This window comes from Leptopilina heterotoma, unplaced genomic scaffold (assembly GCF_015476425.1).
Source record: "Leptopilina heterotoma isolate Lh14 unplaced genomic scaffold, ASM1547642v1 Lhet_141, whole genome shotgun sequence".
In the NCBI taxonomy this organism is placed as follows: Eukaryota; Metazoa; Arthropoda; class Insecta; order Hymenoptera; family Figitidae; genus Leptopilina; species Leptopilina heterotoma.
Window position 1 is genome coordinate 754,233 of NW_025110860.1, and position 17,809 is coordinate 772,041.

At 21.7% G+C, this 17,809-nt stretch overlaps 1 protein-coding gene across 3 annotated transcripts in view; it reads left to right on the top strand.

Moving 5' to 3' along the window:
* The window catches only part of LOC122498060 (protein abrupt-like), a 127,585-nt gene that overhangs the window by 33,662 nt on the left and 76,114 nt on the right, over positions 1-17,809 (top strand). Inside the window, exon 6 of one of the 3 annotated variants that reach the window (XM_043605601.1) lies at positions 13,138-14,070. The exons of the other annotated variants lie outside the window; for them this stretch is intronic. Within the exon in view, the coding sequence (XP_043461536.1) occupies positions 13,138-13,631 (494 nt within the window). The 3' untranslated portion in view covers positions 13,632-14,070. Of the gene's footprint in view, positions 1-13,137; positions 14,071-17,809 lie in introns of those variants that run through there. 3 annotated transcript variants of the gene reach the window in all.

Below are 17,809 nucleotides of genomic sequence, written 5' to 3' on the forward strand. Positions count from 1 at the left end.
AAGCAGGGGGCGAATCTTTGGATATATGACGTTGTTTCTATATCTACAAACGTGCTTTACGTACATAATATGCTTTATACAGTGAGAACTATTTCGAGTTTAGGTTATAGTATAATACACTCACGTTCTATTCTCCTTTTGTATATTATGGCTTTGAATGAAGAGAAGTGCAGTGGAGGTAGTGTTAACTAAAGTCCAAGGGATGTATTATAAGAACAGAGAAATAGCATCCTTTGCATTCCTAAGATGTTTCGACTTCTCACTCTACTCAAAACTAGATGATGAATTTCACACTTAACAAGGGTACTTTGTCCCTTTGTTGACTTTAATGTCTCTAATATTTATCTAAAGAAGACGTACTAAAATAAATAAACTTTACTCCAGTTGTGCGAAATTTACTATTGTTTCTCTTCTTGGACAAAAAACAGTGTTGCAAAATTAGTATTTTTTGGGACATTTTTTTAGTCCCTTATTTGCTTTCTAAATGGCGTACATTTTCAACTTAGGTTCCGTTTGATTAAGTTACTTTTAGTTCTTCGAGTTTCCCATCTATGAACGGTCGGTAAAGTAGATCAAGCTCACCTCCCTGAAGTTATTATCGACGTTGAAAAATAGTTCCTTATGTTCATGAAAATAAAATTTATGAATGAAAAATAAAAAAGTTAACATTTTTAAATGTACAAGAGTGTAAAAGTGACCAGGCCTCGGATCAACTTTAAGACACAAAAAAATTCGCTTTAGTCGATTAAAAATAGAAAAAAAAGTCGAAATAGTCATTTATTTAATTCAGTTTTGTTAAAAAAAATTTCTTTTGTATTTCCCTGATTTATAAATTCAATTATTCAAAAATTGAATAATTTCATGTTAAATAAATATTTAAATATTTCTTATTTATTTTTTTACGGGAAATAAAATATTAAGAAATTTAATTTTTAAAACCTTGTGAAATTTAATAATTTCCAAAAAGTTACAACTTCAAAATTCAATTATTTTCTATAATTTTTAACTATAATGTTCATCTCTAAATAAATTCTTATAAATAATTTTCCGAAAGTTCTTCGAGAATTCAATTATTTTAATAAAAAATTCAATTTTTTAAAATAATTTGAAAGCAAAAAGAAGAATTGAAATTAAAAATTTTTGAATAATTGAATTATTTTGCGAATATGAATTAAAAATGGTTTAATAATTAATTTTCAAAGAATTTAGCTTAAAACTTTTAAAATAATTGAATTTCAGATGAAATTTAATTCAAAATTTTGAAAGTAATTGAATTTTTTTAAGAATTATAATTAGAATTTTTTAAATAATTGAATTATTCAAGAATTTTAATTAAGTTTATAGAAAATGATTGCAAGTTTGCAATATTTCAATTAAAAATTTTGAAAGTAATTGAATTACTCAAGAATTTTAAATACAATTTTTTTAAAATAATTTAATTGTCTCCGAATTTAAAATAAAAATTAAGAAAATAATAATATTGAATTTCTGGTAGAATTACAATTAAATTTTTAAATAAAAAAAAGAAATGAATTTTGGAAGAATTGGAATTAAAATTTTTTAAAATAATGTCCATGTTTTTTTAAAAAAATTTATTAAGGTATGATATTTCCAAGAAATTATAGAAAAAACTCTTAAAATTAATTTTTTTAAAAATATTTTTAAATAATTTTTGAAAGGTAATAATTTTTTAATTACCTACTTACAATTGAAAAATTTTCAAACAATTGAAATTTTGGTAAAATATTTTTAAAATAATTGAATTTTTGAAAAATATAAAAAAATAATCAAATTTTGAAGAATTTTAATTATAATTTATAATTTTTCAAAATACATGTTATTAATAATTAAAATTTTTATTAATAAGTGAAAGATTAAAAGATTTAAATTCAATTATTTTTTAAGAAATTAAAGTTTTAAAAAAAAATTCCACGGAAAAAAAATTTTAAAAGTAATCAAATATTTCAAAAAATAATAAAATTTCGGAAAATAATTGAATTTTTGATGATTTTTAGTAAAAAATTCTCCAAGTACTTGAATATTCTTTCAAAACTACAGAAAATAATTGAATTTTCCACAAATTTTAGATAAAAATTCAGAAATGGATTTTTTAAAAACGTACATAAAACTTTTTGTCAACAGTAGAATTTTCGAAGAATTTTAATTGAAAATTTTTAGGATAATTGAATGTTTTAAATAATATTTTTGTAAAACTACAGAAAATAATTTAATTATAGTCAAAAATTTAAAAATTTATTTTTTAAAAAATGTAAACAGTTAAATTTTTAATGAATTTTAATTCAAAATTCTTAAGATAGTTGAATAATTTAAATAATATTACTCTAAAACTACTAAAAATAATTGAATTGTTCAAAAATTTTAGTTAAAAATTCAAAAATTGATTTTTTCAAAAATTATATCAAACTTTTTGTAAACGATTAAATTTTCTAAGGATTTGAATTCAAAATTCTTAAAATAATTGACAACTTAAAAATTTCCTTTCAAAATTTCGGAAAATAATTGAGTAGCCCACAAATTACAATTTAAAATTCGAAAAATAATTGTTTTTTTTTCAATTACAATAAAAATTAGGTAAATAATTGAATTTTCTAAGAATTTTAATTTAATATTCTCAAAATAATTGAATTCTTTAAAATATTACAGGGTCATTCTCACAATCGGGACACATGACACGTACATTAGATTTTTAAAAATAAATAATAATAATTTTTCAAAATCTTTACGTCCTAATAATAGCATTCATCATGATTTAATCGGATCCTATGAAAAATAAATCGAAAATTTGAAATATTTAAAGATACACGTGTTTATATAGCATAAAAACTCCCCTCCGTTACCGTTCATGAAATAAGTTTCATTTATAGAAAAGGTATTATATTAATTCTGTAATACAAAAAAATCTTTTGCCCGGTAATATCTACTTATTATTTTATTTCTAATTGAATCATGAAAAATAAAGTAAAATATTTGTTAGTTATTTTTACCTAGAATTAAATTAGTTTTGTGCAGAAATAAAACTCCCCTCCGTTACCGCTCACAAATATAATTATAAAATATAAACAAAAACGATAAAATAGAAATAAATACATCAAAACTCTTTGTAGTGTCAGTATAGTTATGGTTATTGCATAAAATGATGAAACAAAATGAAAACAATTAGTTTTAAAAGAATCTTTAGTTTGTCAGTGTTCATCGACACAATAAAAACTCCCCTCCGTTACCGCAGTAAATTTAGTTTTTAGGACGTAAATAATAATAATTTTTAATAATCTTTAAAACATTGTTTTATTTAAAAACAAAGAAAACAAATGCTGTCATTAATTTATTTATAATATTTATTTTTTTTATATTAGAATCATAACATTTTGAAGCTGTATAATGGAAGAAAACTCCCCTCCGTTACCCATGGTATATTTCCATTACACAGCACGTAAATTACAGACTTTATTAATCATCGGATTCGCCTGAAAATCGTTACTCGGGGGTTTTTAGAGTTGCTGATTACGAATATGATAATAATTTTTGAAAATTGAAAATGGCGGATCCAACATGGCGGACAATTTTTTAAAACATTCATCGGATTTGCTTGAAACTCGTTACTCGGGGGTTTTCGGGGTTGCTGATTACGAATCTCATGTGAGTTTTTGAAAATTCAAAATGGCGGATCCAATATGGCTGACATTTTTTTTCAAAACTGCTCAGATTTGCATAAAATTTGTTACTTGGTGGTTTTCGGGGTCGCTGATTACGAATCTGTTATTAGTTTTTAAAAATTCAAAATGGCGGATCCAACATGGCGGACACTTTTTGAAAAATTCATCGGATTTGCTTGAAACTTGTTATTAGGGGGTTTTCAGGGTCGCTGATTACGAATTTTGGGTCAGTTTAAAAAAAAATTTAAATGGCGGATCCAATATGGCGGATAGTTTGAAGATTGATGCTATTCGATAGAAATTCGTTCCTCAGGGGTTTTTGGGGTCGCTGAATTCGAATTTGATGTTTGTTTTTGAAAATTGCAAATGGCTGATCTAGTATGAATAATTAATTAGATTGGCTTAAAACTTGTCGCTCTGGGGATTTCGGGATTTTGAATTTTCAAAAACTGACATCAGATTCGTAATCAGCAACCCAGAAAACTCCCGAATAACGAGTTTCAAGCATACCCGATGAATTTTTGAAAAAAGTGTCCACCATATTGGATCCGCCATTTTCAATTTTCAAAAACTATCTTGAAATTCATAATCAGCGACCCCGAAAACCCCCGAGTAACGAGTTTCAAGCAAATCCGTTAAATTTTTGAAGAAAGTGTCTGCCATATTGGATCCACCATTTTGGATTTTGAGAAACTGACATCGGATTCGTAATCGGCGACCCCTAAAACCCCTGAGTAACGAGTTTTAATTAATTTTCATCAATTTTGAAACCCATTTAGCTGCGAGAAATTTTCAACAAAAATTCTGATTAAAAAACATTAATTTTTAATAATAATGTTGATAAAGATTGTAACCACGTATTTTATAGGCTTATTAGGATCCCCCTTTTGCCAAAGGACTAATAATAAAAGTGAATTTTCAACTTTTTTTAAAATGAAATTTCAATTCTGAATTTGTTCATTTCTAGAGATTGACCCTACATGGAAATGAAGAAAAATAATTGAGTTTTCAAAGAATTTTGGTTATAAAATATTCTGAAAATAATTTAATTTTTAAAGATGTTTTAATTTAAAATTCTAAAAAAAATTTAAAATATTTTACTACAATTAATGTAAAAAAAATTTTTTAAAATTTTAAATTAGAAAATAATATTAAAAATATTTCAGTTTTATTTTTAAAAGTTATTGAATTTTTATAAATAATTATTAATTGAACATTTTTAAAATAATTGAAATTTTCTATATTTTTATTAAAAATATTTTGAAATTTTCTATAATTTTTTTTTAAATATTTTTTTTTAAATTTACCTTGTTGCAAGGGGGAGGGGTTTAAATTTTCAAAATGTAGTATTACGTATTTTTTTAAATAGCCCCTTAAATTATTTTTAAAAATTATTTGTATTATTTTAAAGAATTGTTTAAATTATTCAAAACAGTTATTTAAATTATTCAAAAGAATTATTTAAATTATTCAAGAGAATTATTTAAATTATTTAAAGAATAATTTATAATTTATATTTTTCTTCTTGAGAAATATTAGTATGTCTAGAAATATTCCTTGTTAAATACTCTGTGCGAAATTCAACTGCGAATTGAGTATGACACATAAATCCGTAATAGACATTTCCTTTCGAACTTGAAAGTTGGAAATTTCATATTCATATTTGTAATTACTTTCCGTGGAGAGCGAAACGAAATTATACTTGTGTGTATTAAAACTTATTTGCTAAATATAATTTATAAAATTTCTACCTGTCGTATACAAAAAGACTTGCACTTTAAAATCCAATAATCAAGCTTATTTAACACTTGAAGTTCTCGCTTTTTCTCTCTCTCTCTCTTTATACCATTAGTGCAAATGGCACAAGTATCGATAAAATCAGCTCAATGAAAATAAATCGTGGTTTACTATTTTGAAGGAGGAAAAAATATTCCACAATACCGCAAAGTCGTTATTTCATGTTAAAAGTTGCCAATTTTGAAAAGATTGCAAAAAGAGAAAAACATTTTTCAATAATGTTTTTATCAAAAGTAAATTTTAGCAACATTTTTCAAAATAATTTCTGTCAGTGACATTTTTGATTATACTTTAGAATGTAATATCATTATTATTATTTTTGGAAGAATATTATAATTAAAATTTTTGAAAATAATTGAATTATCCACGAATTATATTTCCAAATTTTAATAATAATTGAAATTCGTAAAAACTGGGATTTCAAATTTTTGAAGAATTTGAATTAAAAATTTTAAAACAATTAAATTATTTATGAATAAGAAATAATTTTTTTGTAAATAATTGATTTTTAAAGAATTATAATTAAAATTTTTGAAATAATTGAATTATCCACGAATTTTAATTAAGTATTTAGAAAAAAATTTAATTTTCGAAGCATTTGAATTATTTTGAAAATTATTGACTTTCTGAAGAAGTTTTATTGAAATTAAAAAAAAAATTAAATTCTCTACGAATTTGAATTAAAAATTAAGAAAATAATTTAATTTCTGGTAGAATTATAATTAAATTTGGAAATTTTAAACATAATTGAATTTTGTGACAATTGGAATTAAAAATTTTGAAATAATTGATTTATTTGCGAATATGAATTAAAATTTTCTTAATAATTGATTTTTAAAGAATTTAGCTTAAAACTTTTAAAATAATTAAATTTCAGATGAATTTTAATTAAAAATTTCGAAAGTAATTGAATTTTTTGATGACTTATAATTTGAATTTTTGAAATAATTGAATTATCCAAGAATTTTAATTAAGTTTATAGAAAATGATTGCATTTTCATAATATTTCAATTCAGAGTTTTGAAAATAATTAAATTAATGAAGAATTTTAATTGCAATTTTTTAAAATAATTAAATTCTCTACGAATTTGGAATAAAAATTAAGAAAATAATTGAATTTCTGGTAGAATTAAAATTAAATTTTGAAATCTTAAAAATAATTTAATTTTGTAAAAATTGGAATTAAAAGTTTCAAAAATAATTGATTTATTTATGAATATGAATTTAAAAATTGTTAAATAATTGATTTTCGAAGATTTGTGATTAAATTTTTGAAAATAATTCACATAATTTTTATGGCATGCCTGTAAATACAAATAAATAAATGTATAAATAAATTTTAGATGAATTTTAACTGGAAATTTTAAAAATAATTGAATTTTGGAAGAATTAGAATTAAAATTTTTCAAATAATATTAAAGAATTCACGAATTGTAATTAAGAATTTAGAAAATAATTGTATTTTCGCAAAATATTTGAACTCATAATTTTTAATATAATTGAATTTCTGAAGAACATTAATTACAATCTTTTAAAATAATTGAATTCTTTCTGAATTTGAATTAAAAATTAAGAAAGTAGTTGAATTTCTGGTAGAATTACAATGAAATTTTGTAATCTTAAAAATAATTAAATTTTGGAAGAATTGGAATTAAAATTTTTGAAAATAATTGAATTTTTTTTATGAATTTGAATTAAAATTTTAAAATAATTGATTTTCGAAGAATTGTAATTGAAATTTTTGAAAATAATTGAATTTTAATTGAAAACTTTGAAAATAATTCAATTTTAATTGAAAATTTTGAAAATAATTGAACTTTGGAAGAACTTTAATTAAACATTTTGAAAATAATTTCTTTTCGAAGAATTTGATTTTTGAATTTTTCAAGTTATATTTTTTAATGTATTTTAAAAAACTTTTTTATTGCAGTTTTTGAAAATAATTCAATTTTCTCCGAATTTGAATTAAAAAGTTAGAAAATAATTGAATTTTTGTTAGAATTACATTTAAATTTTGAAATATTAAAAATAATTGAATTTTGTAGTTAAAATTTGCAGTTTTTGAAAATAATTCAATTCTCTCCGAATCTGAATTAAGAAATTAGAAAATAATTGAATTTTTGTTAGAATTACATTTAAATTTTAAAATGTTCAAAATAATTGAATTTTGTTATTAAAATTTGTGAAAATAATTGAATTTCAGATGAATATTAATAGGGAATTTTAAAAATATCTGAATTTTGGAAGAATTGGTATTATAATTTTTGAAAATACTTGAATTTTTTACGAATTTGAATTAAACTTTTTAAATAATTGATTTTCGAAGAATTGTGATTGAAAATTTTTGAAAGTAATTGAATTTTAATTGAAAATTTTGAAAATAATTGAATTTTGGAAGAACTTTATTTAAAAATTTTGAAAATAATTGCTTTTACGAAGAATTTTATTTCTGAATTTTAGAAATTATATTTGTAAAGTATTTTAATTTCAGTTGTTAAAAATAATTGAATTTTATAGAGATTAGAATTTCAAATGCTGTGAATAATTTCAATTTGGAAGAATTAAATTAAAATTTTTTGAAACAATTGAATTTTTACGAATATGAATTAAAAATTTACTTAAATAATTGATTTACGTGGAATTGTGATCAAAATTTTTTGAAAATAATTTAATTTTAAATGAATTTTAATTGAAAATTTGGAAAATAATTGAATTATTCACGAATTTTTTCAATTTATTTTTTACTACCCCTTAAAATGTTTCTATCATCATTTGATTTTGAAAATATGTGTAAACTGTCAAGAAGGACGGAATAAAGTGTCTGTCTCAAAGTTTCATTAAACTCGATAAAATATTAAATACACTTGAAAAGTTGTTTGTAGATTTTGTGGTTTCCTGTTGCTTTAAAGTCTTCCCTATCGTAAATACATTCTTCATTTTAATTTTAAAGTGTCTTTAGGTACAAAAAAAAATTATAATATTGCATTATGTATGAATTTCAATATCAATATTATTAATTGTAATTGGCACTCTCACAAAAGAACGACAATAATGATCCGTAAACTATTTCCATTTCAACCAGAAATAGCTAACAATATTCTCTCAAATAACTTTCAATGGAATGTATACAACAATAGAGACTTTGATGATACGGAAATTATGAGGATATTAAACGTAATTATTTGGAAACTAATATCATACTTGTTTACTTATGACGTACATATTGTATCCTAAAAGCTTGCCTAAGACGGCACTTCAGGTTAAAATATTATTTAACATTAAATTCAGGTCGTAAAGTGTCGTCGCTATACATGTTTATCATCAACGATAAATAATGTATTAATGAGGAGTAAATATTTTTCAACACCAAATGACATTTTATAATCGATTCACTAACTAATTTTACTTGCTATTCGGCTTTCTTTTAACAAAGAAATAACTTTTGCTAATTAAATTTATTCAATTAAAAATATAATTATGTTTCATTAAAAACTTCAATATTGTAGGTTTTATTAAAAACATAATAATGTTTCATTAACAACTACAATATTGTAGGTTTAATTAAAGTTATAAGTTTTAGTTAAAATAATAAATTAAGTTTAATTCAAATTAAATAATTAAGTTTATTAAAATTATAATTAATTTAGTAAACAAATTGTTATAATCAGCTTTAATATTAAACTGTATTGCGAATTTTGAATAGGGTTCAAGTTTGAAAACCAGTCATTTTCAGATTTCAGCCCTTTTCAATATTCAAGATTCAATTATGTTTTTAATATTAAAAATAATTGATTTATTTTGGAAAAAAAGGAAGTAGAAAATTAGAACATTTTTTACTACTTTTTTAAAAGTTAAATATTAAAAATAATTGATTTATTTTTAAAAAGGAAGTAGAAAATTATAAAATTTTGCACTTCCTTTTTTTTTTGGAAGTTGAGATGTGAAATTATTTATAAATATTTAGTTAACCCGCCCGTCCGTCCGTCTGTAGAATTCTAGACCCTTTTATCCAGAAAACCTTTTAGTGAACAATTTTTTTTTTGCATTATAAATTATTTTTTAGGTATTGTATCTCCTAATAGATTTATGTATCATTTTCTTTATGAGGAAACAATAATTTTTAAATTGTTTCGTAAAAAGTAAAAAACTTTTATGGCAAAAAAAAAGTTATGCTTTAGGTATTCGTCTATAAAGTGAAATTAAAAATTTACTAGAATGTCGAGTGAGCACGCTTGTGTGGTATCACGTTCTGAATATCGTAATTGGGTGATAAATATTCCCTAATGCATCACTAGACATGTAGAACAATTTTGACATTTAGTTCCTCAAGTCTGCTAATTTTCATATTAATTTCTAAACCTTTCTGATTGCAGAAATTCAATTATTTTCAAAAGTAATAAAATTCTTCGCAGAAATTCAATTATGTTCAAAAATTATTTTCAATTATTATTAAAAATAATAAAATTCTTTGCAAAATTTCAATTATTTTTAATTATTTTTAAAAATAATAAAATTCTTGGCAAAATTTCAATTATTTTCAATTATTTTTAAAAATAATTAAATTCTTGGCAAAATTTCAATTATTTTTAATTACTTTTTAAAAATTTGTAAAATTCTTGGCAAAATTTCAATTATTTTAAATTATTTTTAAAAATTATAAAATTCTTGGCAAAATTTCAATTATTTTCAATTATTTTTAAAAATTATAAAATTCTTGGCAAAATTCCAATTATTTTCAATTATTTTTAAAAATTATAAAATTCTTGGCAAAATTTCAATTATTTTCAATTAGTTTTAAAAATTAAAAAATTCTTGGCAAAATTTCAATTATTTTCAATTAGTTTTAAAAATTAAAAAATTCTTAGCAAAATTTTAATTATTTTCAAAAATTTTCTTCAATTCAATGATTTTCAATGTCTACTATTTTAATCAAATTTTCCAAAATAATTCAATTATTTAACAAAATTTTAATAAAATTCTACGCAAACATTTAATTTTTTTCACAAAATAATAAAAAATTCATTGGAATTGAATTATTTACAAATTTTTTATACATTTCTTCTGAATAATTCAATTAATTTCATAAATAATAAAATTTTTACAGGGATTCAATTATTTTCGTAGATAATTAATTTTTATGAAAAAGTTTATTTCAATTTTACTTGAAATTATTTTTTTTGAAGTTTTTACTTATATATTTAATATTGAAGAATTTCCGAATAATTGAAATTTTGTAAAATTGAATTGTAATCAAATGAATTTGAAAATTCTCAAAGAACTTTTACAAAAATTATTAAAAATAATGGATTTATAGAAGAATTTTATTTAAAAACACTAAAAAAAATTTTATTTTGGAGAAATTATAAATTATTGCAAAAATTCAATTTTTTCAAAAGTAATAAAGTTCTTCTTGGGGATTCAATTATTTTCTCAAATAATATAATTTTTTAACAGAATTGAATTATTTAAAAACATTTTTCGAAAATTCTTCAAAAAAATTCAATTATTTTTCCAAATAATAAAATTCATTGCAAAATTTCAATTATTTTCATAAATTTTAAATTCTTTCATGGAATACAATTAAAATTGTATTGAAAATTATTTTATTCTTATAAAGAATTGTATCAAAATTCTTAAAAATAATTGAATTCTTTAGAAAAATTTAATTAATTTTCAAAAATAATTGAATCTTATCGAGAAATTTTTTTAAAATTGTATTAAAAATAATTGAATTCCTACGAAAATGTCTTATTAAAACTTTCGGAAATATTTGTATTTCTGCAAAAATTTTGATATTTATGAAAATAATTGAATACTTGCCAAGAGATTTTATTAAGATTTTTACAAAATAATTGAATTTCTGCAAAGACTTTTATTATTTAACCAAAATATTTAAACTTTTGTGAAAAATTTTATTAAAATTTATAAAAGTAATTGAATATCTGCAAAATGTAATATTATTATCAAAAGTAACAAAATTCTTCGCAAAAGTTTAATTATTTTAAAAAATTTCAATAAAATTCTTGGCAAAATTTCAATTATCTATTTTCAAAAATTTTCAATAAAAAAAATTTTTGTAATAAAATTCTATGTAAACATTTAATTATTTTCATAAATAATAATAAAACTCATCGCTGAATTTCAATTATTGTTAATACAATTTGAATCGAATTCCTCGAAAAATGTAATTATTCTTAAAAATTTTATTAAAATTCGTCGAAAAAATTTAATTGTTTAAAAATTTGTTGATAAAAATCTTTGAAAATTTGAATTTTTTCATACTTCTAACTAATAATTTTGTAGAATTAATTTCTTTAAAAAAGTTTAATTCAATTCTTTTTGAAATTATTTGAAGTTTTTATTTTCAAATATATAATTGAAGAAGAATTTACGAATAATTGAAATTTGGTAAAATTGAATATTGTAAACAAATGAATTTGAAAATTGTCAAAGAACTTTTTCGAAAATTATGAAAATTCGAGAAAAAGAATTGAGGGTCCCAATCAAAGAAACGGTTAGTTTTTGAGACTCAAAATTCTCGACCTTTAAATAAAAAAAAAGGATTTAAAATTTCAATTTCTTGAAAACATTTCGTATAATTGAAAGATTACGAAAATGTTTCTCAAAAAATTGGGATTAAAAACAGTTTAATTTTTAATTTTTCACTTACAGGACAATGATTTTGAGCGTTAAAAAATTATAACCGGTTCTTTGATTGAGACCAGGGATTTTTAGGCCAATTTCCATTACCACAATATTATTATTTTATTTTCGATGAAACAACGTTTCGGTAGTAGCCACTATCCTTATCAAGTTTACATTATAAAACACTGAAATTAACCTTTAGAGGGCCGGTAAATTTGCATAAATTTTAGTAATTTTTTATTTAAACAAAATTTATAAATTAGAAGTCAATTCGTTAAAAAGATTCGTCAAAATAAATGGTGGCTACCCCAGCCCTCTAAAGGTTAACAATTGAGGGTCCCATTCAAAGAACCGGTTATAATTTTATTAAACTCAAAATCATTGCCCTGTAAGTCAAAAATTAAACTGTTTTTAATCCCAATTTTTTGAGAAACATTTTGGTAATCGAAATTGAAATTTTAAATGCTATTTTTATTTAGAGGTCAAGAATTTTGAGTCTCAAAAACTTATAAACGGTTCTTTCAGAAAAAAATATGTGTTAAATTTGTTGCGTGTAATTTTCAGATGGTGTTATTTTAACCCCATTAAAAATGTATATTAATTTAACACCCTCTAGTGTTAATTTAACACATTCTAGTGTTATTTTAACACCAATGAAGTTTGTTAAAACAACACTTCTTTTTTTTCTGTGATATGATTGGGACCCTCAATTTTGAAAGTGATATTTGATTTTACAATTTTTACTTTCGTTATATTTTCGTTAGTAATTGGTGCGTAAAGTCCGTATTTTGCAATACCCTGGTAGTAGGTGAAAGAACCGATACTAAAAGGGATTAATTAAGTAATTAATTAATATTCCTTCACCCGGAGAAAAGATTAGCTTAGAATTTATCCAAGAATAAAAAAAAAAAGAAAAAGAAAAACAGAGTTAGAGATGGACGATGGCGGTGGTTTAAGAGCGATGGTGATGTGACGACGTCGATGGGACTAATTGAGATTTTGGTCCGGTGGTGTGTTGCAGCCGAGATCGTGCTTGGTGACGAGGGCTTGATAGGAGACGAGGCAGTGCCAGCAGATTCTGGATCATCATCATCATCGATGCTTGCATTTGGAAGCAGTTCAGTAACTGGAAGTGCTGCTGGCGGTGAAATTGGAGGTGGCACCTGTTGGGACTCACCTCGTGTATGTCCCGTCTGCCCTCGGATCTACAGCAACAACAGTAACCTGCGTCGTCATGTCAGATCGGCACATCCCACCGCCACCGATCTCCTCGAAATTACCTCACTTCAAAGAAAACCCACAGGACCACCAGTTAAATTAATGACAATCGATTCACAAATTCAAAGGCCAACAACTTTTACTAATCAATCGACATTCAATATTGACGATTATGGAGATACAATTCCACATGATTCACTCAATACACATTCCAATAATGCATCCATGAAATGTGAGAACGTTCAGATTCAACGTTCTGATATTGAATCCTATAGTGTCGGTTATGATCCTACTTAATTGAAATTTAAATTGATTTCTGAAGCAATTGTCTATACTGTTCACTATTGAAGAGTTGAAAATCCAAAAATAAATCCCATTTGTCAAAATTTATTCATTTCGATTTTTCGAGGGAAGATAATTCCCTAGAAAATTCTTATTTAGCTAATAAGAATTTTAGATCGAATGCAATTTTTTCGAGTCGATTTCGAGAAAATTAAGAAACTTGGAGTTTTTTTTTATTAAAAAGAAACAAAACTACGCTTCTGATAAATACAAAGTTTAGTAATGAAGTAGCAAACATGGAATTAGTTTTGAAAGAAAGAGCCTAATGAAAATTAAACGAATCATTGTCCCGACTGAATGAATAGAAAACCGGATAATTTTCCTTCAATTATTTTCAAAAAATTGTAATAAAATTCCTGGCAAAATTCAATTATTTTCAACAAAAACTTTTTTCACATTTCCTGAATTCAATGATTTTTAATATTTACTATTTTAATTAAATTTTCCAGAAGAATTTAATTCTTCAAAAAAATTTCTAATAAAGTTCTTTGCAAACATTTAATTTTTTCACAAAATAATAAAAAATTCATATGATTCAATTATTCAATTATTTCAATTATTTTCAACAAAAAAAAATTCAATAAAATTCTTGGCAAAATTTTAATTATTTTCAAAAATTTTCCTCATTTCAAAAGATTTTCAATATCTACTATTTTAATCAAATTTTCCAATAGAATTCAATTATTTAAGAAATAATTTAAATATAATTCTACGGAAAAATTTAATTTTTTCAATTTAAAATTTAATTTGTAAACAATTATTTACAAACTTTTTTTCTTTAATAAATTTCTTCTAAATAATTCAATTATTTATATAAATAATAAAATTTTTCCAGGGATTCCATTATTTTCAAAAAAAAAAAATTCAATAAAATTCTTGGCAAAATTTTAATTATTTTCAAAAATTTTCCTTAATTCAAAGATTTTCAATATCAACTACTTTAATCAAATTTTCCAGAAGAATTCAATTATTTAAAAAATAATTTAAATACAATTCAACGCAAAAATTTAATTTTTTCAATTTCAAATTTAATTTAACATTTAATTATTGTAAACAATTATTTACAAATTTTTTATAAATTTTGTCTAAATAATTCAATTATTTAAATATAAATAATAAAATTTTTACAGGGATTCAATTATTTTCAAAAATTTTCCTTAATTTAAAGATTTTTTCAATTTTAATTATTTTTTAGAATATTTTAATGAAATTCTTCGAAAAGTGTAATAATTCTTAAAAATTTTATTAAAATTCGTCGACAGAATTCAATTATTTCAAAATTTGTTGACAAAATTCTTTATGAATTTTTAGAAATAATTGAATTTTGAAAAGATTTCATATTAAAATCTTTGAAAATTTTAATTTTTCATAGTTTTAACTAACAATTCTGTAGAAGAATTAATTTTTTTGAAAAAGTTTATTTTAATTTTACTTGAAATTATGTTTTTAAGTTTTTATTTTCTATTAAATTGAAGAATTTCCGAATAATTGAAATTTTGTAAAATTGAATTGTAAACAAATGGATTTGAAAATTCTCAAAGAACTTTATTAAAAATAATGCATTTATAGAAGAATTTTAGTTAAAAACACTAAAAAAAATTTAATTTTGGAGAAATTACAAATTATTGCAGACATTCAATTATTTTCAAGAGTAATAAAATTCTTTGTAGAAATTCAATTATATGTTCAAAAATTTTTTAAAAAATCCTCTTCAAAATTTCAATTATTTTTTTAAATAAAAAAAAATTCTTCTCCTAAATTCCATTATTTTCAAAAATTTAATAAAATTCGACGTAAAAATTTTTATTTTTTTCATAAATAATAAAAATTTCACTGGATTTCAATTATTTATAAATTTAGTATACATTTATTAAAATTTGTCAAAACAATTCAATTACTTAAAAATTCGTTGATAAAATTCTTTATAAGAATTCAATTTTAAGAAACATTCAATTATTCAATAAATTTTTTTTTGTATTTAAATAATTGAATTTTCGTAGAATTTTCTAATAAAAATTGATTTATAAATGAATTTCAGTTAAAATTTTAGATAATAATTGAATATTAAAAGCATTAGAGCGTAAATTTTTAGAAATAATTGAATCTCCAAAATTCAATTATTTTCAAAAATATTAAAATTCTTTACATGAATTCATTTATTTTTATCAATTTTAGTTAAATTCTTGGCAAAATTTCAAGTATTTTCAAAGATTTTTCGCAATGTTTTTCATTATCTACTGTTTTAATAAAATTTTCAAAAATCTGTCAATTATTTAAAAAAGATTTTAATAAAATTCTACGCAAACATTTAAATATTTTTATAAATATTACAAATTTTACAGAAATTCAGTTATTTACAAATTTTTTGATAATTTTCTTTGCAATAATTAAATTATTTTCATAAATAATGAAATTTTTACAGAGATTCAATTATTTACATAAATAATAAAATTTTTACAGGGATTCAATTATTTTCATAAATAATAAATCTCATCGCAGAATTTCAATTATTTTTTATTCAATTTCTCGAAAAATGTAATTATTCTTAAAAAATTTTATTAAAATTCGTCTAAAGAATTGAATTATTAAAAAATTTGTTGATAACATTTTTTATGAGAATTTAATTTTAGGAAACATTCAATTATTCAATAAGTTATTTATTTTTGTATTTAAATAATTGAATTCTCGTAGAATTTTCTAATGTAAATTGATTTATAAAATGAATTTTAGTTGAAATTTTAGAGAATAATTGAATATTGCAATTGTCTATAATATTCACTATTGAAGAGTAAAAAATCCGAAAATAAATCCCATTGTCAAAATTTATTTATTTCGAAAATTATTCTTTGGAGAATTTTTATTTTTCTGATAAGAATTTTAGATCGCAATTTTTTCGAGTTGATTTCGAGGATGAAAATTCGAGAAATTAAGAAACTTTTCGAGTTTCTTATTATAAAGGAAAAAAAATCTACGCTTTTGATAAATACAAAGTTTGGTAATGAAGTAGCAAACATGGAATTAGTTTTGAAAGAAAGAGCCTAATGAAAATTAAACGAATCATTGTCTCGACTCAATGGATGGGAAACCGGAGTATTTTCCTTCTACATTTTTTTTTTGGCCTTTCTTCTTTTTTTTGTAATGCGATTCAATTAAGGCATTGTGTTTAACAAAAAGTACCTTTTAATTCTCGGTTATTTATTATTACGATTCATTGTCCTTTTAATGACCATGAAATAAAATTTTTTTTCTACCTTCAACTCTTGTACTGCTTTAAAGCGATAAATATTTCATCCGGATAAAAATCGACATTTGCTTCAGTATATCTTGATAAATCCCTGTATATTCGTAACATGTATAGAATAAATTTTACCAGGAAATAGATAGAAAAAGAGGCAACCATTCTTTCTCGATATATTCATTAATTTAACTTTATACGCGAATTTCATTTATTTTTATGACCAAACAGTATTTTACTTATTGGAAAAAAATATACGAGTGTTTTCCTTTATTTTTAATAAGTGCTATATAAATAATATTACCGGAGTGAAAGAAAAAAAAAATTATTTTCTTCTATACTTAAAAAAAAGTGCAATCAAATGTTATAAATATGTAACGACGCGCGCACTGAAGAAAGGAGCCTAAACAGCAACTAAATTTAATAGCTTTTATTAGGTCTTAATTTTTTAAAGCCGAAAATTTAATAATTGTAAAATAAAAAATGTTTATCGAACCTCAATGAAATGAAAACAAAAATTAAAATGGAATCTTTAATTAAATGAAAATGAGGATAAAATTATCATAGAGAGACATAATCTATAAATTTTTGCTGATTAGTTCCCTCTCTTTAGAATTCGTCGCATGTGTCTGATGTAAAAACTTTTGTTATTATTTAGATTAATATTATTAATAAGATTAATTTATATTTAATAAAAAAAATTCTATAGATTTTGACTAGAATGATTCTACATAAAATCTAGTGAATGTTTTATAGATTTTCACTAGAACAATTCAGTAGTATTTTTCTCTGAATTTTATTATTTATTTGTTAGTTTTTAGTTAGAAGTTTCCACTTGTTTGATTATTAATTAATTAATTAATATTATAATTAATGAAGATTAGAGAGAGATTATAAT